At 38.0% G+C, this 21,476-nt stretch overlaps 1 protein-coding gene and 1 long non-coding RNA gene across 2 annotated transcripts in view; both read right to left on the bottom strand.

Moving 5' to 3' along the window:
* The window catches only part of LOC111197681 (uncharacterized), a 35,407-nt gene extending 14,179 nt beyond the window's left edge, over positions 1–21,228 (bottom strand). Inside the window, exon 1 of the mRNA XM_049482792.1 lies at positions 21,093–21,228. Coding sequence (XP_049338749.1) covers positions 21,093–21,123 — 31 coding nt within the window. The 5' untranslated portion in view covers positions 21,124–21,228. The remainder of the gene's footprint in view (positions 1–21,092) is intronic.
* Positions 2,326–4,602, bottom strand: LOC103047022 (uncharacterized). The gene is made up of 6 exons (XR_007440203.1): positions 4,566–4,602; positions 4,412–4,486; positions 4,158–4,220; positions 3,736–3,813; positions 2,842–2,901; positions 2,326–2,410 (listed from the first exon to the last, which is right to left on the bottom strand). It is a non-coding gene; the product is annotated as an uncharacterized LOC103047022 (long non-coding RNA).
* Positions 21,229–21,476: the final 248 nt, after the last annotated feature.

Below are 21,476 nucleotides of genomic sequence, written 5' to 3'. Positions count from 1 at the left end.
CACAGCAAGTACGTATTAAGGTGCTTGCACACTGAACGCGGTATGCCGCGCGGCATTCCGCTGTGCTGCCGCTCTGCTCTACGCTGGTCAGTTGCGGGTGCGTTGCGCTGCTGCTGACGCCAAGCGTCTCCTGCTGATAATAGGCGGAGTTTTCTAAAACCCATCACCTCTGTGAGCGGTGTTTTGTAGTTTCGAGTCTCTACAGCCTCTGTGGATCTGTATATGTTTCTCAGCCTCAGAACAAAGCTCTGATTCTTCTCTTCCTCCTGTTATCTCTATATGAGTGTAGGGAAGTGATGTACAGCTGAGGGGATTCACTAATCGCTATTATTAGTCTCTCGCGCACGTTTATTGTTGTTTGGACTACAGTTTCTCACTAGTCGCGTGAGTTCACGTCATGCGTTTTCTGCCGAGGTACCGCTTGCCGCGAGGTCAAAGTTGAACCATGTTGAACTTTGCCCGCGGTAAGCGGTAGCGCGGTGGAGGCGTGGTTATGGGCGGGGAAACGCGCCGCTTTCCGCTCTGCTCCGCGGCAGCGACGCACCGCTCTACCGCTCTAGACACTATTGAATCCTATGGGGGTCAGCGTACCGCGCCGCACCTACCGCGTGCAGTGTGCAAGCACCTTTACTCCGCGAGGCTCCTGACAACGGTAGCCGCAACGCTCCGACAGACCATAATATTATGTTGAAGCACAGCAAGTACCGCATTACTCCGCGAGGCTTCTGACTATAATAGCGTGTTGTGCCGAATTCGGTGAATAAAACGGTTTTAAAACAGAGATAAAGATTGGATAAGTTTAATTTCTGGATGAAGTGATTTCCAGCGCTGTTTGGATATAACTGTGGATTACAGGAGACTGGATTGATGGATTCTCTTTAGTCTGGACGCGTTTTGAAGGTAGGACCTGTGGCTGAGCGCGGGTGTGTGTTCGGGGGGTGGCGGCAGTGACCGGAGGTTACCCCAGGACAAAAGGAGAGCCTTTTATTACTGGAAACATGCGCTCTGACGCAGCTCTAATTCATGAAACATACATCCTACAGTAAAAGCACAGTTCTGGAATCCGGAGAGCCAGACGGTTCGAATGGTGTATGACATGACCGCATTCGATGAAATATGGACGAACGATAAACGCAAATATGAGAGTTATGAATTATTAAAATCATAACCAAGGCATATTTCGCCCTAAATGTTTATTTTCTGAAAGGATATTCCGCTAAATAGGCTAAATAGCTCAAAAGCAGAGATTCTAAGCTTTAAAATGGTATATTGGATGTCTATACTGAACCTGTAACTGTTCATAACTATTCAGAAACACAGCCAGTTATGAAATATTAAATATTTCTGGCCCGCCGGTGGGCCAGCGCGTGTTAAGAGGTTAACTTTACTTAGAAGTGGGCGCTAAAAAGAAACAGTTTGTGCTATTACCCCAGAACGGGTGGAAAGGAAAGTTTACCGGCACCTTGTTCTGGCCACGGAGCTACAGTGGAAACTAGCTACCCTGAACCACAGCCGAGAGGCAGTACGGCAGTCAAAGGTAACCGCGCGCTAGCCCAAGAGGGGGATCTTTTTCTGGCGTGGGTGAGGAATTCTGCACAACAGAGCGCCGTGTACCACATAAAAATCGAGGTCAGTAAACACTTACGTAAGATAACAAAGAGAGTTAATACCCAATGTGGGACTCAAACCCACAACCTATGACTTGAAAGTATGTAAGAAATCCCAGTTCTACTAAACGACTTTTAAAATTTCACAATGAGAAAAGATGACCATGAGTCAAATTTTAAAATATTAAACTTTAATTAAAAAATATGTTTCAGCATTACAGCTATATAAAAAACTTCCCTGAAAAGTTAATAAAATAGTAAAAATAGTAAAATAATATCAAAGGGTCAATACATTCACAACCCAGATAGAGAGACACAGTAGATGTTTACTGATGATGATGTTCTGCACATATTGCTCAAATAATCCAGATCTCTCCACATTATTTTACACACACATACTGTATATACAAAATGTATATCTTTATACAAGTAAAAAAGCACATTATACGGACTGAATAACTGTTTATGGGTTATAAAGAACATGCCAGATGTTTAGAATATAGAACAAGTTGTAGCAAAGCTTCTTCGCAGGCTATATATTGTAACAGTGTTAAATATTAATGTATCAGACAAAGCATCAAATGGAAAATAAAGAACATAAAAACATTAAAATGCATTTAACATCAAATATACATATGGTCTAATTCAAAGCTTATAAAAAAAAGGCTTATAAAAAATATTTATAAATCAAAAAACTTGTGAGGAGACTCTCAATTTGTTGTGCTGTTGTGAATTTCTGCTAGAATTTGTTCTTTTATCAGTTAAAAAAACATATCCTGATCCTTCAATTCCACAATCATGACCTGCAAAAGAAAAAAAAATCATTTTAAAAAATATTTTTTATTTAATATTTACTAATCCCAGACTGTAAATATGATATTAAATGTGTAAATATGATGTTTAATGTTCACTAATGCTCATTAAATACTCATTTGTTCTCCATTTAAACTTAATCATTTCATCACTAGATGGCGTAGTGGAGCAATGCATGACTGGCAATTTGTACGTCACTCAAATGTAAGAGTAAAAACCTCCTAACTACCATCCCTCCACTTCTTACACTTTAACCCAGAGACTAAACCACAGCAGCAGATGATCCTCCAGTTCCATCAGCTCACCTCCCACCATCTGAACCCTCTGCTGCTGTAAGACTCAGAACTGGAACTGGAATAAATTTACCCATAATTCCTTCATGAGGTTAATAACTGATTACAGGCTGTATCACTGATCTTACCTCTGTCAGTGTTCTGCTTCAGCTCTGAATACACAGTGTCAGAATCCACACCACCCTTCTCTAAAAGAGGACAAACATCAGTGTTTAGCTCATTTCAACATATCAGTCTAATGTTACAGCAGATAATTACAGAAAACCTTATATAAACACATACAGATACAGTACCAGCTAAATGATTGGACACATCTTATCATTCCTTGTTTGTCTCTATTTTTAATAGATTATTTTTATTTTCTACAATATAGATTAAGGGACACATATGGAATTATGTGGTAAACAGTAAAAAAAAGTGTTTGTCCTCTACATTAATCCCCTGATCTAAACCTGATCAACTGAGATGGTGATTTGAGGTGATTTAATTGGGATGAGCTGGAGCTTCACAGCGTGAAGGAAAAGCAGCAGCAACTATTGTTCAGCACCTTCAGGAACTCCTTCAAGACAGTGAGAAAACTATTCCAGGTGACTCTTCCTCATGAAGACACTGAGATTAAAATACCAAGAGTGTGCAGATATGTCCTACTTAGAAGAATCTAAAGTATAAAACATAACCTGTGTTTTTACAGAATAATTCCGCATGTGTTCCAGTACAGCTTTAATATGGTCTTCAATAATAAATTTAAAATATAAAAAGTGGAAATAAAGAAAACACACTGAATGGGAAGAGGGGTTTTTAAACTTCGAATAGGTTCATCATTTATCAATGTCTTCACTGAATTCTTGAGAAATTGAGTAAAACTAATAAAAAACTAATTTTACAGAAAGTTTATACCAAAACTGTTTTAATATGATTATAAAATAGTATGAGTTTAAGGAATTACACAAACCCATCATTAAAACATAATCATTTAATTTAATAGTCAGTTCCATTATTTATGTATTTATTTTTTACTGCACCTTGTTTTCTCTTGGGTTTCTTCTTTTGGTTTAGTTCAATCTCAGAATAAGTCACATCTGAGGATACAGCACCAGAATCTGCAGAAATACACTTACAATCATCCATTTAGCCTTAAACATCCCATAATACACACTTCCTTTACACACACAACTACTGACAGTTATCACTCCGCATGTGATACTGATATATTCTCAACATCTGGGATCCTTTCAACAGCCTACAATTATGTACAAAAAATAACATGGGATACCTTCTATACATTTGATACCATCTTAACATGGTATTTATTCTTAAGGTGGGATTTCTTTCTAAGATACCTTTTAGACATGTAATACCATCTTAACATGGTATATATTCTTAACATGTGATATATTATGCCCTATCAGAGTGAGTAGATATAGAGGGGTTAGTATTATGGTACCTGTGGGTTTGTTTGTCTGAAGTTTGGAGTAAATGGTTTCATGCTGTGCTGCATCATTTCGGTCTGATTTGGGGAGAAAAATCATGTTTAGTATCTTGAATGTTCACTGTTAGAATCATAGCACTACTGAATGTAAAGAACACTCTCATCTGCTGATTGGAGTATTGTAGTATTTTAAAGTTATTAGTGTATTTTATATTGAATTTGATTGGGTATATGATGTATGAGATAATAAATAGTGAGTCAGGATGTACCTTTGTTCTTGGATTTCTTCTCGTTTATGTTGATCTCTGAGTAAGTGACATCACTGGATTTATCTGCAGCATCATCTGATATAGAATATAATTGGTTAGACTATGTAAGAAAATTATTCTTTAACATAAATTATATATATTTTCCATATCTTACTTGTTTGTTCAACAGTGGCATAAACATGTTCACTTCCTACAAAAGAACAGAACATTTTTAACATAAAGGGCCCTATTTTAACAACATCTGATTTAGAGTCATCAACCAGGCACCGTGCAGCTGGATTAAAGGCATGTCGTGTGTCTTTGGTATCAACAACGCTCAAGGCTCAAGACACACAAAAGGCATGTACTAGTTCTCTTAATTAATCATGGATGTTTTTTGGGCGTAACAGGAAATAAACCAGCGTTTCATTGCCATTCCCTTTAAGAGGCAGGTGCGCTCTGACTTTGGCGCGTTCATATCTTAACAGCGCAGAGCTTTGTGCTTCTCAGCAGAGCGTACTAAACTGCATGTTTACGTTTTGAAGGTGCGCAAGCAACTCATTTAAGGAAACAGCAATGTTATTTTATCCTTTATTCTGTCTATTGTTGATGTAAAAGCTGTATTTGTGCGCTGCAGTGCATCCATGTGTGTTTGAGTGTAAGGAGCAGGGGTGTACCTGTGTAGCTAAGATAGGAATGGACTCTGATGATTGACTGTTGTCAGGATTTAAATGAGTCAGTGGAGCACCTGTGTTTTCTGCTACCCAAATACAAACATGCCAGACATTTACCTGAACGCACCTCACTTCCAGACCACCACACCCATCAGTGTAGCTATGTTCCTAAATTCTGACACAATTTTAAAGGGTGCGAATGCAAGACGTGAAAATAGACTGTTGATGGGGTGAAAGATAGCAATGAGCCTCACAACGTGCCCTGCGTATGATAGGGCCTATAGAATGATTAAATGTTTTTAGGGATATGTATCATTGAGAACACGTGGTAAATAACTGCAAATTAGTTTGCATTAAACTTTGAGAATAAATAGTTTAATGATGATGAAAATTTAACTGTTGTTTTTTTCTCACCAGCTCCTATTGGAGTGTATCCAGTCTGAGAGCCCTCAGCTCCTGACTCTCTCTGACTCTGGTCCGATTGTGTTTGGTTGTTGTTCTCATTGTTTCCTGTAGGAGGAGACAGAGATTCTCCTTCTATTTAACACAGAAATTAACATTTCATATTTTCTTTATCTTAGACATAAATGAGCTGAATGAATGTTCAGACCTTTATTGGTTTTATAGAACCACAGCAGAATCAGAACCACAATGATGAACAACAGAGTCAAACTCACTCCTACACTCACTCCAACCAGACTGTGAGAAAGTTCAGTATGAAACCCTTTAGAAACTGAAGAAAACATGGTTTAATGGTTTGTAAAATATTTAATCATCATATTGTTCACTTCATTGCTGAGTAAAGAGCTTTCTCACCTGTGACTGAGATCCAGCTCTGTGGAGACTCTCCTTTCTCTGGGATTTTACAGTGGTAGAGACCTTCATCTGACTTTGAGACAGTAGGGATGATCATCTCTCCTGTAGTCTGATTCTGGAGTAATAATCCATCTTTATAGAAATCAGCTGTGAGATCTGAGGACTTTGTGTTATGAAGTAAACAGCGTAGAGTCAGAGGATCTCCCTCAGTTACAGGATGAACAGGACTCTCCAGAATTACAGAACCATCTGAAACAGATAGATATAATACACTGATTTTACTGCAAATATGAATATATGATATAATTAAATATTTGGGACTGATTATATTAAATGAACAGTTTTCCTTGTTGGAAAGTCTCCATACTCTGAATTATTACACTCCATGTAGACTCACAGTGCACTGTGATGTTAACAGCACTGCTGCTCCCTCCAGATTCAGACTCACACCAGTACACTCCAGTGTGGGATGTGTAGAGGGAGCTGATGCTGCATGTAGATCCTGTAGCTGATCCCCAGTCTGATGAACAATCTGACACCTTACTCTCACTGAGTGAGTATCGTCTCACTCTCCATCCAGTAGAGTTACTCTGTTCCTCACAGATCAGTGAGAGAGAGTCAGTAGTAAAGTGTTGAGATCTGCTGGGACTGATGATCAGAGATACTGGAGAAGATGTACCTTAGACACAGAAATAAGAACTTATAGCTCAAACTCTTCAATTAAATTAGAATGTATCAATCCATCCATTTTGGATCTATTTATTCACGTTTAACTTTCCTCATTCTGGACAGTAAATGTGCAAAACCATGTAAATACATATAATACTATTCTACTGCACTGTGAACCAGGCCTGGGCTCCAAGACATTGCTTGCTGGTGCAAGGAGGATAACAGGAAGCCAAAAACAGTGTGTGAGATTGTGAAGTCATGGAAAGTGCATTAGCATCAATGCTAGACTAAAAGCTAACCTATCAACTGCCTTAAACATCTCTTCTCATATCCAAAATAAACCAAATTCAAAAATAATAAAAATCTCAGGATACATTATTAAGGCCTTCTGACAGTGGTGGTTGAAAAGCAGGACAATGTTTTGAATATAATAAAGTTATAGATATAAAGCTATATTATATAGTTATATTATATATAGTTACATTATATAACTATAGATATTTATATATATAAAGCTATATTTTTAGCTTTATTATCTACACTGCAATATTTTTGAGAAAGAAAGAAGGTCATAATGAGAGTGTGTGTGTGTGTGTGTGACATCTCACATTCCTCTTTTAAGGTGTGAATCTTCAGAAGCACAAGACAGCGAGAGACAGAGGTCTGACATGATGTTTATCTCATTTGCACACACTCATGCAGCATTTCTACCCACATATACAGCTGTGGAAAGAATTAAGAGACCACTTAAGTTTCTGAATCAGTTTCTCTGATTTTACTATTTATAGGTATATGTTTGAGTAAAATGAACATTGTTGTTTTGTTCTATAAACTACAGACAACATTTCTCCCAAAATCCAAATAAAAATATTGTCATTTAGAGCATTCATTTGCAGAAATTTAGAAATGGCTGAAATAACAAAAAAGAAGCAAAAAATTTCAGATCTCAAATAATGCAAAGAAAACAATTTCATATTCATAAAGTTTCAGAAATCAATATCTGGTGGAATAACCCTGGTTTTAAATCACAGTTTTCATGCATCGTAGCACGTTCTCCTCATCCAGTCTTACACACTGCTTTTGGATAACTTTATGCCTTTACTCCTGGTGCAAAAATTCAAGCAGTTCAGTTTGGTTTGATGGCTGTGATCCATCCATCTTCCTCTTGATTATATTCTAAAGGCTTTCAATTAGGTAAAATCAAAGAAATGTATCCTTTTAAAGTGTTCTCTTAATTTTTTTCCAGAGCTGTATGACCTAAAGCTTCATGCTGGAGATTCGATTTGAGTAACAAAGTATTTTAACATAGTCGAAAAATGGGAATACTAGCTTTGACTGTAACTGTTGACCTATTATATTGATTGCACACATAGAGCATAGAGAAGATGATGTAAGGATGTCCTGTGACTTATAACACTGTAAAGGTGCAAAACAATTTAATTGGAGATCTTTCTCAGAAGTCTTGCGTCCGTGAGATTGATTGACACAAATTTACTCACCAGTAACGTTTACCCAGAGTGCATCACTGTAGTGAATGTAGTAGACTGGATCTCCTCTCCCAGCTCTGCACCAGTACTGACCTCCATCAGAGACACTAACTGGTCTGATGGTGTAGGAGGAGTGTGTATCAGTGGTGGTCTCACTCTCAGGGGTCTGTGTGTGTTTGAACCAGTAGAACCTCCATCCAGCAGACTGCTTCAGATTACAGTACAGAGTCACTGGGTTTCCTATCAGTGCAGCTCCTTTAAGACTTGATGTGAGTTCAGGTTCAGGTGTTTCTGCAGTTGAGGGTGTTGCAGTGTTAGTACAGATATGTTCAAAATACAGTGCATGAAATATTACCTTAGATAGCATTAATGATAGTAATCTTACCCTTTACAGTGAGGGTGACAGTGGTACTGTTCTGTGATGATGTTGGTCGGTTACTTCGTTTTCCTCTACACCGGTACTGATCTCCATTAATCACAGCATCTCCTCTGATAGTGAGAGTGTTGCTGTTTACAGTGTAAAACACAGAACGAGGCACTGCAGCCCAATCATACCAATTATTCGTCTTATACCACTGATATCTCCATCCATAATGACCAGTAATCTCACACTTCAGAGTGACTGACTCTGCAGTGAACACAGTACTGTCTGGATCTACAGTCAGTGAAGCTGTAGGTAGATCTACAAAACAAGGGGAACAGCAGTGCTTAGTTAGAGTCAGTTATGGCAATAAAAACACCAACTAAACATCTGATTTCCTCTGTAGAGATACGATAGTTAGATTAAAGAAGACTGTAGAGATGATCACACTCACCAGATACAGTCAGTGAAACAGAATTACTGGTGAGTGAGTAGCGTTGAGTTCTTTTCACTGTTCCACTGCAGGAGTAATCACCACTGTGAGAGCCTTTAACAGAGATGATTCTGATCTCCTGTGTCGTTCTGTATGGGTAGGATTGGCCGACTTTACTCCAGCTGTATCTCCACTCAATTTCTCCTCCTCCCTGTATGGAACACCTGAGAGTGACAGCATCTCCTCTAAACACCTGATTATCAGGGGTTATAGACGCCACAGCTGTTGGTCTTTCTGTAGAAAGAAAATACAATTCAACATAATAGAAGAAATATTTATATTTTTTTAATTGTTTATATGATGATGTGCAATATAAGGAATCAATTTAAAAAAGGTGTTGTACTGGCCAGAGTGTTCATGGCAAATCTTTTTTTAGTGTGTTTGAGTGAGAAATTATACTGGGTAATGATGATGAGTCCATCATTACAGATTACTCTTAATAATACATGTGATAGTACAATGTGAGCCTTGGTTCCTCCCTAGGTTTCTTCCTCCTCCAGCTCTGTGGGAGTTTTTCTATGCCTCCATTGGTCACTAGGTGTTCTTTATTGTATGTTCAATGGTTTATCTGATTCTCAGTCCTGAAATCACATCTCTGTAAAGCTGCTTTGCTACATCAGTCGTGAAAAAAAACACTATATAAATAAATTTGATTTGATTTGAATGCAGGAAGCCCCACATTTATATCCTGCATGTGCAGTAAGTGCAGCATTCTTTATCTTACATGGGATATGGCATGAGTCCAGGGACACAATACTACCCGTCCCATTACCTGTGTTTGATAGTTGTTAGTTTCACCAAAATACCTCAGCTTGCTCAGATTACTTAGTGTACAATTTGTTGGATGCTAATATTTGAACAGTAGCACAAAGCTAATTTTACAGGTCATTGTATTAAATACTCTCTTTAATTTCTACAGTAAAATATTCAGAAATAAATCCATACCTACTGTGTACAAATTATGCAAATAATTAAATGTATGATATTGTTCTAAATATATTTTAGTACAGTTTTTCTCACACTTCAGAGTGACTGACTCTCCAGTGAACACAGTACTGTCTGGATCTACAGTCAGTGTAGCTGTAGGTAAATCTGATAATCTGAAATTTATTAATGACATGATTCTAGTTATTATATTTTAAAGTGTGTGTTACAGTAAAGTACAGTATGGAAGTATGTATGTACCAATCACTGTGAGAGTCACTTCATTACTCCAAGGAGAACTTTGTTGGCCACGTTTTCCAGAACCAAAACATTGATATTTTAAGCTCTGATGCAGTTTTATGTCTCTGATGATGTAATAGTTTTCATCAGAGGAGTGAAGTCGGGTGTAACCACTGTACCAGTAGTAAGTCCAGTCAGTTGGTCTCTGGTCAGGAATACCACACCAGAGTGTGACCGTCTCTCCACTGAATATCTGTGGTAGATCAGGCTGCACACTCAGATATGGCTCATACTGATCTGAGAAAATCAATCAGTAAACACAAATCTGTCACTGTTCAGAACTCAAACTCTTCACACCATTATATAAACACAACTTTCAGCTCCAATACAAATCAAACATCACACACAGTGTTAACTCTTTACTAAATATAAATCACCTTCAGCACGCTCAGATCCAAAGAGTGAAATCAGCACTAAAAAAGAGAAGAGAAACAGAGAACATGATGATACAGAAAATAGTCCAGTCTTTAGAAATGTACGAGAACAGCACATTTCAGGAGCAGTGACAAAAACTGAGAACTAAAAATAAAACGTATTAAATAGTGGATTTGATTATTAGAATAATTTTGCTTTTATGCAGAGCTATAGTGCTCTGAAAACATATAAATACCCCTTGGATGTTTTCCCATTTACAGTAAATTCACCAGTGTTAAATGAACACTGTTAGTGTTAAATTTAACACTCTCAGTGTAACAGTTTAATACTGGTTAATTAACTGTATTGTTTGACATTATATCCACAAACTTTATTGTATTGTATTGGAATTTTATGTGAGAGATCATCATTTGTAGTAGTTATTAAGTATATGTTATTGGGAAGTGAAAAAATATGTGGCCTGTATTTGTATTTAGCCCCTTGTATTTTGATATATTTAATATAATCCAGTGTTTCTAACTGCATTCAGAAGTCACCTAATTAATAAACAGAGTCTACTTGTATATAATTTATTCTCAATAAACTACAGCTGTTCTCCAAAGGCCTCAGATGTCAGTTTGAGAACATTATTATACATACTTTATTTTATATAGCATGATTAAATAGCATAATAAAAACCAAGGAACACACCAGTCATGTCAGGGATAAAGTTATGGAGAAGTAAGGCAGGGTTAGATTATAAAACATATTCCAAGCTATGAACATCTAACTGAGCACTATTCAGACCATCAGCTGAAAATGGAAGGAGTGAAGCACAACTGTAAACCTATCAAAACATGGTCACAATAACTTGATAGATTTACAGTTGTGCTATTCTCCCTCCATTTAGAGAAGCAGCCAAGAGGCCCATGGTCACTCTGGGGGAGCTGCAGAAATCAACAGGTTGGAGAATCTGTTCGTTGTGCACTTCACTTATCTTGCCTTTATAGAAGAGTGGCGAGAAGAAAGACAATTTTGAAAGCAAGCTAACAGAAATGCTATTTGCCATTTTCCACAAACCTTTTGGCCTGAATGCAAAATACTACGTGAACAATGAACAATAATCCTGAACAACCATGCTGTGGGAAGGCTTTTCTTCAGATTTATTCAATTTAGCTTCAGCTTTACCATTACAACATAAGCATGTTTAATCACAGCAATCCTGTTAAATACATAGTGATCTAAATCAGTCCAATCTATTAAACACACTCATTTACACCTTTACAGCCCATTATAACACTAATTTACACCAGTCGAATCTAGAAAACACACTACTGAACCCAACCTATTTAATACCCACTCATGTTTTAGGTATAAACATTCATATTAACATGTGTTATATTTCTGCACTAACATTAACTATAATAAACACATAATGAGAAGATTTACTCACAGAGTATTACAGAGAGTCCATGCTGCTCCATTCTGTCCCACTAATTACTGACTGACTGACTGACAGAGACATACAAGTGTAAAAGAAACAGCACTTCCTGTATTCTTACACTCAGAGCATGTGTGATAGAGCGGGAGAGAGAACGAGAGAGAGAGAGAGAGAGAGAGAGAGAGAGAGAGATGAGTTAGTGCATTGAGTTAGTACAGAAACTGCACAGACCGGCTCTTTCCCATTTTCAGTAAAGATTCACACAGAATTTTACAGAATTAAGAAACTAGAAAGGAGAAGTGAACAGAGACTCATCAGAACTTTATGTGTCTGAGAGTCTCGCCCTCTATACACATCTGGATTTTATCACACTTTTGTCTTGTGACTGGAAAAGGGGTTTAAAAACTTCTACAAGATTGAGAAGTTAAACTAAGTAAACAAAATAAATAAAGTAAAGCTAGTAGAGGTTAAGGCTAGACTAGAACTTTGGAGTTAGAATTTAGAATGATATTTAATTACCACTCTCCTCCTTTTTTCTTTTAAAAAAGAATAACTCATAATTGTTCATGTGCGTCACTTGCAGTGGGATTGAGTGTGGTCTGGTAGGTCCAGTTTGGGAGGTCAGATATTTGATATAATCACTGATGCAAGTTTTGTACATTGTCACTGCTGTAGTTTAAAATGCTGTTGTTTGTAGCCCTTATAGACCATTTCCCAAATTAGATAACTTAAAGATAATTTAGATTCTGATCAAAAGCAGCTTTGCTTTCAGTCTAATTATTATATTCCAATAAACACTATCACATATAGAGCTCTTATTAAACTTTACTGACTTAGTAGCTGTTCACGAACTGGCTACGGTTGGTTTCAACTATATTGCACACAAAATATGTAATGTTAGTTAAGAGACCAGTAGAAACTTACTTTACAGTAATAAAACAGAGCAACATAGCAACAATAACAATAAAATAAAATACCATAAAAACTCTAGTGTATAGGCAATTTAATCCAATAAAATATATACATTTAAACAGACCAAAAAATATATACTTTAGCAGCAATACATAAAATATCTAAATAAATTGTTGGAAATTTAAAGGTGTGGGGGCAATTAATGTCACACTCTCACAGTTTGTTAAAAAGCCTGACAGCCTGTGGGTAGAAACTGTTCATTAGTCTGGTTGTTCTGGCCTGGATACTACGGTACCTTCTACCTTCTTTTTGATTTTCCTGCAGCAGCGGGACTGATAGATGTCCTGTAAGGCTGGTAGTTTGTTGCCTTTGATGTTTTCTGCTGTCCTCACTACTCCTTTAAGGGCCTTGTGGTCATAGGCTGTGCTGCTGCCATACCAGACAGTGATGCAGCCAGTAAGGATGCTCTATATGGTGCATCTGTAGAAGCTAGTGAGGATGTCAGGAGGTAATCCAAACTTCCTGAGCCTACGCAGGAAGAAGAGACGAGCAGCAAATAACACGAGCATGTGACAAATACTTTTTCCTTCTCTATTTTTGTATTTTTACTTATTAAACATCTAACAAGTGTCAGGGTTAAGACTGTAGCATATTTTGAATAATACATTTGAGATCATGGTATACTGTGGATATTGGGACTGATTATTTAAACTTGCATGATCTGTGCCCATAAACAGAGCCCTATATAACATTATGTTTTTAATGCTCTTATTAAGCCATATGACTTGCTGTGAAGAGCAAACTGAGGTCTGAGCAACTCCACATCTTAACACCTCCTCCCCCTCCTTCACTGGTAAACGAATAGGTCAAACCGCAACCACACACTATCTACTCTCAGGCCTCTAATGCAGCATTACTCAGCCACAGTGCCCTACACATTTTAGTGCATTTTCCACCTCAATGCTGGGCTGTTAATGAGCAGATGAGTTAAATCAGGTGTTTCTTGGTAGCAGAAAAACACTAAAGAGTAAGGGACAGTGGGTCCATGAGGGACTAGTAATAATCTGTTGTTAATCCCAGCTGCTGTTGTAATCAGAAGTAATCAATTAATAATGAATGATGTGTTGATTGTGTGTATCAGTGTGTTTAGTAAAAGAGTGTATGAACAATACTGTGATGCTGCAGTTCTTTCTGCTGATAGATTGATTCTGATCTTCTTTCATTAAAGATTTCTTCTGATAAGAGGAAAATATCGGCTGAATGCCTGCCATATCTTACCTAAATAATTATTTTCCACCAATATTAGTAATTTCTAGTCCCAACCATTAGCACAAACTACCACATCACACAGTGCTACTAGCTCACACAAAGAAAGTGTAACATGGAGGAGGAGGCCGGATGCAAATGCAAGTCATATTTATTTTTAGACATAACAAAAAAGCAAACCAAAAACTGAGACAAAGAAAACACTTAAAGTAAACACTTAAAGACTATAAAACAAAAGATAAACTAGGTCTTGAGAAGCAAGGAACAAAACACTATAAAGATAACAAACCAGAACTGTAGACCAAAATAACAAACACACAGGACAAGGTCAAACAAAAAGCGCGACAGAGAACAAAGGATAACATGAGGTATATATACACAGGCACACACTAGGGACACCTGTGGAGGTAATGAGGGGGCGGAGTTACAAATGAGACACAAGGTGACAACACTAATGGCTTGGGCAGGGCTAGGGCGGGGCTAGGGCGGAGACAGAACAATAACAAAACAATGCCATGTGCTCAAAAAAGCACATGGCTGGAAACACAAGACAGAAAAACAGGGCAGGAGCACAGAAAACCAAAAGAGGGAAAAAACACAGGACAGACATGGGCTGAGGTGTAACAGAAAGTCATCCACATATTTCTATAAGTTGCTGCTAACACAATGTAGTTGTACAGCTAAACACGCTTGGAGGAGAATGTTAACTGCCAGTTCTGTTACAACAGTTAACAGATGCTCACACTGATTATCAGCCTGCTGAGTGATGGGGGAGATGGAGGGCCATCATACCCACCCAGAAGACTCCTGTAGATGGATAACTTTGGCATTACTGCGAACTGAACTGAACTGAACTATCTTCTGATAATCGAGCCAGAAGTCAGAAAGCTGCAACATAAGGTTTTCTCAACGCCATTGAACCCACTTCCGATTCAAAGTTCTAAAAAACCCTGAATTTTAAGCCAGCCTGGACATGCAGAGCCACAGTGCGCAAGTGGTACCGTGAATCAAGCATAAGAATCAGTTGGTTTGATTCAGTAAAGAAAAACACAAATTAAGCTGAGAAAACGAGATCCCTCCTGAAGTGTGTTAAGAACCCCTGAACTAGACTATAAATCACTACCTGGGAAATCAACATCATGCAAATGAAGACAAAAATAAAGGTTATATTGTATTTAGAATTTACAATATAAAAATAATCATGAATGACATTGTTCTGAAGATCCTGAATGTGAGTAAATAACCAAAAACTTCTGAATTATTTAAAAGCAACTTTATTTGTGGTAAATTGTCTGCTGACATTTTATTTACAATAATAAACAAGAATAATGCAATATTTCAAATTTCAGAAAAAAAGCTTATAAAACACAAAACAGTTATAAAAAGTTATATAAAATAATGATTACACTGCAGTTGACATAAAAATACAAATATTACATGTTGGAGTGAATTGCAGATAGAAAAGAGCATTCTTCTTATATTTTTCATCACTGGAACATAATTCAGGTCTGAAAATCACACTGAACTGTGTCTGTACACATAATAATAACATAATCCAGTTAAATGTTTGTAAAACTTTCCTCCTGCTTTAAAACTTTTGTAGATGATTTAATGAATATAAGCTTAAAGTGATGAAATCTAAAACCTGATTCAGCATCTAAACCTCACGAGATTCTTCCTCTTCTTTAACCTCATACTGACTCTGATCTTCACCAGTCTGAGGTTCTGCTCTGAGCTGGAAGAGAAAGAAACACTGATTAAAATCTTAAACTGCCCTCTTCTGGTATAAATCCATCATTACAGTTTTATATCACTGATAGAATGATTTCATCTTCATATTTTACAAACATTTAAGAACAAAGAACACTGCACTCCTCTGAGTACAGTACTAATCCTGTTCCTCTGAGCACAGTACTAATCCTGCTCCTCTGAGTACAGTACTAATCCTGCTCCTCTGAGTACAGTACTAATCCTGCTCCTCTGAGTACAGTGCTAATCCTGTTCCTCTGAGTACAGTGCTAATCCTGTTCCTCTGAGTACAGTACTAATCCTGCTCCTCTGAGCACAGTACTAATCCTGCTCCTCTGAGTACAGTACTAATCCTGTTCCTCTGAGTACAGTACTAATCCTGCTCCTCTGAGTACAGTGCTAATCCTGTTCCTCTGAGTACAGTGCTAATCCTGTTCCTCTGAGTACAGTACTAATCCTGTTCCTCTGAGTACAGTGCTAATCCTGTTCCTCTGAGTACAGTACTAATCCTGTTCCTCTGAGTACAGTACTAATCCTGTTCCTCTGAACACAGTACTAATCCTGTTCCTCTGAGTACAGTACTAATCCTGTTCCTCTGAGTACAGTACTAATCCTGTTCCTCTGAGCACAGTACTAATCCCGCTCCTCTGAGTACAGTACTAATCCTGTTCCTCTGAACACAGTACTAATCCTGCTCCTCTGAGTACAGTACTAATCCTGTTCCTCTGAGCACAGTACTAATCCCGCTCCTCTGAGTACAGTACTAATCCTGTTCCTCTGAACACAGTACTAATCCTGCTCCTCTGAGTACAGTACTAATCCTGCTCCTCTGAGTACTGTACTAATCCTGCTCCTCTGAGTACAGTACTAATCCTGCTCCTCTGAGTACAGTACTAATCCTGCTCCTCTGAGTTCAGTACTAATCCTGCTCCTCTGAGTACAGTACTAATCCTGCTCCTCTGAGCTCAGTACTAATCCTGCTCCTCTGAGTACAGTACTAATCCTGTTCCTCTGAGTACAGTACTAATCCTGTTCCTCTGAGTACAGTACTAATCCTGCTCCTCTGAGTACAGTACTAATCCTGCTCCTCTGAGTTCAGTACTAATCCTGCTCCTCTGAGTACAGTACTAATCCTGCTCCTCTGAGTACAGTACTAATCCTGCTCCTCTGAGCTCAGTACTAATCCTGCTCCTCTGAGCACAGTACTAATCCTGCTCCTCTGAACACAGTACTAATCCTGCTCCTCCTGCACTTCTAATGATGCTTTATCTCAGTCTAGAAGATCAGTGAGTTTCATGATGTTTAATCTACAGTCCTACTGAAAGAGTTCTGACCTCCAGCTCTGTAGCATTTCACCCCCAACACGATGGTGGTCAGCAGATATGGAGACGCTGTTATTAAAATACAGAGCAGCCTGAACACAGAGAGTGGAGCTCCTGAAGTATATGCAGCTGAAAATAGGAAAAAGGAAATATGTTTTATTATTCAAACCAACTGTCTAATATAAACCCTACTGTTCACTGAATTTAACACTGCATGTAGATCAGATCTGATTATCTCACCTCTGACTGAGATCCAGCTCTGTGGAGACTCTCCTTTCTCTGGGATTTTACAGTGGTAGAGACCTTCATCTGACTTTGAGACAGAAGGGATGATCATCTCTCCTGTAGTCTGATTCTGGAGTAATAATCCACCTTTATAGAAATCAGCTGTGAGATCTGAGGACTTTGTGTTACGAAGTAAACAGCGTAGAGTCAGAGGATCTCCCTCAGTTACAGGATGAACAGGACTCTCCAGAATTACAGAACCATCTGAAACAGATAGATATAATACACTGATTTTACTGAAAATATTACTATATGAAGAATTAAATATTGGAGACTGAAAATAGTAAATTAACAGTTTTCCTTGATGGAAAATTATATGAATCAGTAAACACACTACATGTAGACTCACAGTGCACTGTGATGTTAACAGGATTGCTGCTCCCTCCAGATTCAGACTCACACCAGTACACTCCAGTGTCGGTGGGGATGAGGTAGCTGATGTTGCATGTAGATCCTGTAACTGATCCCCAGCCTGATGAACAATCTGACACCTTACTCTTACTGAGTGAGTATCGTCTCACTCTCCATCCAGTAGAGTTACTCTGTTCCTCACAGATCAGTGAGAGAGAGTCAGTAGTAAAGTGTTGAGATCTGCTGGGGATAACAGTGAGAGATACTGGAGGAGATAAACCTGAAATACATAAAACATACTTACAATATACTGTAGCTCAAACACTGACCACATTCAATCTAAATACAATCTTTTATTCAGTCCAAAATACATTCAAACCCAACAATGATGTCACTATATTTCCTCACCAGTGATCCATAGAGGCTGTGGGTTGCTGTACTGTGTGTGATAGGCTGGTTCTCCTCTCTCTGCTCTGCACAGATAAACTCCTGTGTTTTTAAGAGCAGCAGAGCTGAGTGTGTAGGAGCCTCCAGATCCTCTGCTGCTGTCTGACAGGAGCTCCACATTATACATTAAATATCCAGCAGAGTCTCTAATTCGAGTTAAACCATATCTGTAGGAAACGGCTTTGTACCAGCTGAAGTTCCAGCCTGTAGAAGAGTCTCTGACCTCACAGCTTAGAGTCACTGAGTCTCCTTCAGTCAGCCAGTTCTGTGGAGACACACTCAGCACTGCCTGGACTGATGGAGAAACATATAGTGTCAATTCAACATAAACTAAATTACAACCTGAACACTGGAGTAATTTTACACAACAAACCCAGAAACTCACCAGATACAGTGAGAGTAACAGCATCACTGATCTCTGATCTCTGAGAGTCGCTCCTCCTCTCTCCTCTGCAGGTGTATTCACCACTGTCAGACTCTACAACACTGAGTGAATATTCCTTTTTCCCTTCAGAGTAATGAACTGGATCATCTTTATCATCATCTTTATACCAGCTGTATCTCCACTCAGTGTCTGTGTGTCCTTTTATATCACATGTGAGAGTTACCGTCTCTCCTCTAAATATCTGTTCACTAGGAGCCAGAATCAGTGAAGCTTTTGGTCTCTCTGTAGAATTACATCACACACACATATTACTGATCATCACTAATACACACTCACTGTTTGTTCTGAATAAAGCTTTAGAATACATTTACTGGAATATTAAATCAGTTATATACCGATCACTGTGAGAGTAACTTCATTACTCCACATAGAGGATCCTTGGTCAGTTTTTCGAGCACCATAGCATCTGTATTTTAAACTCGGGTTCACTTTTATGTCTCTTATGATGTAATAGTTTTCATCTGAAGGTGGAGGTGGAGAGTATGCAGTGGACCAGACGTATCTCCAGTCAGTTACTCTCCATCCTGGAATATCACATGTGAGTGTGACATTCTCTCCTCTGAATATCTGTGGTAGATCAGGCTGCACACTCAGATGTGGCTTCACTGTAAATGTTAAACAGTAAACACACATCTGTCACACATCTGTACTGAACTCAACCTCAGTAGGTTAATATATGAATCTCTTCAATCTTTTCAGCAGCACTACAAATAAAACATCAGCAGTTTACTCTATAATGTATAAATTACCTTGAGCATGCCCAGTTTGGACGAGTAAAATCAGCCCTGAAGGAAAAAGAGAAACAGAGAACTAAGCTGTTACTCATTCAGTCTTTTATACAGTATAAAAAGAAAAGAAGGACTTTCTGTGACTTTTTTCTTAAAACTTTCTAAAAAAAAAACTTCTTAAAGGAGAAATCTGTTGTAAAATAAACTTGGGGTCTATAAAACCAGATAACGAGTATGAACTTTTGTCAAGTAGCCTACCTCCATTTGCACCTAGCATTAAATACCTTGATTTTAGGCAATGCCCAACATCCCAACAGGCTTGCAATACTGGTGGCAATAGGGACATAGTGTTGCCCATGTAAATAAATTACTATTTTTACACCATTAAGAAGCTCAAAGTAGCTTCACACTTCTTTGGTAGAACACACTGACATTTAAAACAAGGCACAGAGAACGTTAAAAAATTTACTGTTTATACACACAGTACCTTTCCAGGGCACCACTATCTTGAAATTAATTCACAATAATTCGACTGATGAGCGTAAATGAAACTACAGTTGGAAAGTCACATGAATACTTGCATTAGTTTTGAACTGGATTTGGTGTAACAGGAGTTGGCAAATATTGCAAAGATGGCAGAAAATGTATTCTTATATGTTACCTATTCATTCAAGCTCATTAGTGGATATGCCCCTATCACTAGCAATGTGCAGCAGTTAGGAGCATGAGCTAAAAGCACTGTATTTTAGAATGCAGGCAGTGGATGGAGGTGCGCTATTCAACAAAAGATTTGTTTCACACTGGATTTCTCCTTTAACTATTTAGGTCTTCTTTTGTATGATCTAAACAATTAAGTTATTTAGAATCATATTAAACTACTGTGTTTGTAGAAAAAGTTTTGGATATTATGGAGTTTAATCATTTTCTTCATTTTAGGCTCAGTCATTTCAATGTTTATCTGCATTAAAATGTTTGTAAGTGTCCTTTAAGTGAGTGAAGGTTATTAGTACAGTGTGAATGTGTGATAGTGTGGTTTCTTAAGCCCGTCTTTAAAGGTGTGAATTTTCAGAAGCACAAGATGCCCAAGGATGTTTCACATAGCACTTATCTTATTCACATAAACCTGTATTTGCAGCAGAATGCAATATTTGCACACAAACATAGTCTAAACTTGCATTCTAGATATTAGGTGTTTGATCATAACCATAAACTGGAAGTGTAGTTTCCTAGACAGATATTAAGCCTATCTGTGTTCTTTATTTTATTTCGAGTTTTTTAGGAAGGGTGGGGGGCTGGGTTCGCTGCTTGCTCAGCTCTCCTAAACTTCTAAAATATTTTTAAGTGAAAATACTATTTCATACTAAATACAGAACTGTGGCATCACCCCCCCCCCACTCCCACCCCACCCACAGACTAAACTTTCACTGCCATCTTCTATCACACAATCCAGTCCTACACACTGATGATCCATTCCAGTTCATTAAACACATTCATATAATAGTAATATACCTGAACAGACACCGCAGTGTTAAATACATCCAATCAACCAAACACAGATACACACACACTACACACATCACCACTCCACTCGTCATATACAACACTCTGACTAAATATTACCAACTTCATACAGCAGCACTTTCTCTATATGAAGAGATATGAAAAAATATTTACTCACAGAGTATTACAGAGAGTAAACTCAACTCCATACTGTCCCACTAATTACTGACTGACTGAGTGACAGACTGACTGACTGATGGACTGAGTGTTAAAGAAACTGCACTTCCTCTGTTCTGATAGAGAGAAAGAGAGAGAGAGAGTTTATGTTTGTAGTTTAACTTCCCTCCTTTAGCTCTCTTTCTTTTTGTAGTTAAAGGCCACAGCGATACACAGCAGCAAACAATAGATATACAGCTTATAGAAAGATGAAGCACATGTAGTTAAAACTGCATCATATTTCTTGGCATCTCTATATGAAGAAGTTTTATCTGTTTGTGAAATGAGACTCTGAATGAAACTGTGTTTATCACATACTGTAGGTGTTCATCAGTTCATGAAGCAG

Source organism: Astyanax mexicanus, chromosome 8 (genome assembly GCF_023375975.1).
Source record: "Astyanax mexicanus isolate ESR-SI-001 chromosome 8, AstMex3_surface, whole genome shotgun sequence".
NCBI classification, from domain to species: domain Eukaryota; kingdom Metazoa; phylum Chordata; class Actinopteri; order Characiformes; family Acestrorhamphidae; genus Astyanax; species Astyanax mexicanus.
This window is presented reverse-complemented; position numbering and strand designations above follow the sequence as displayed.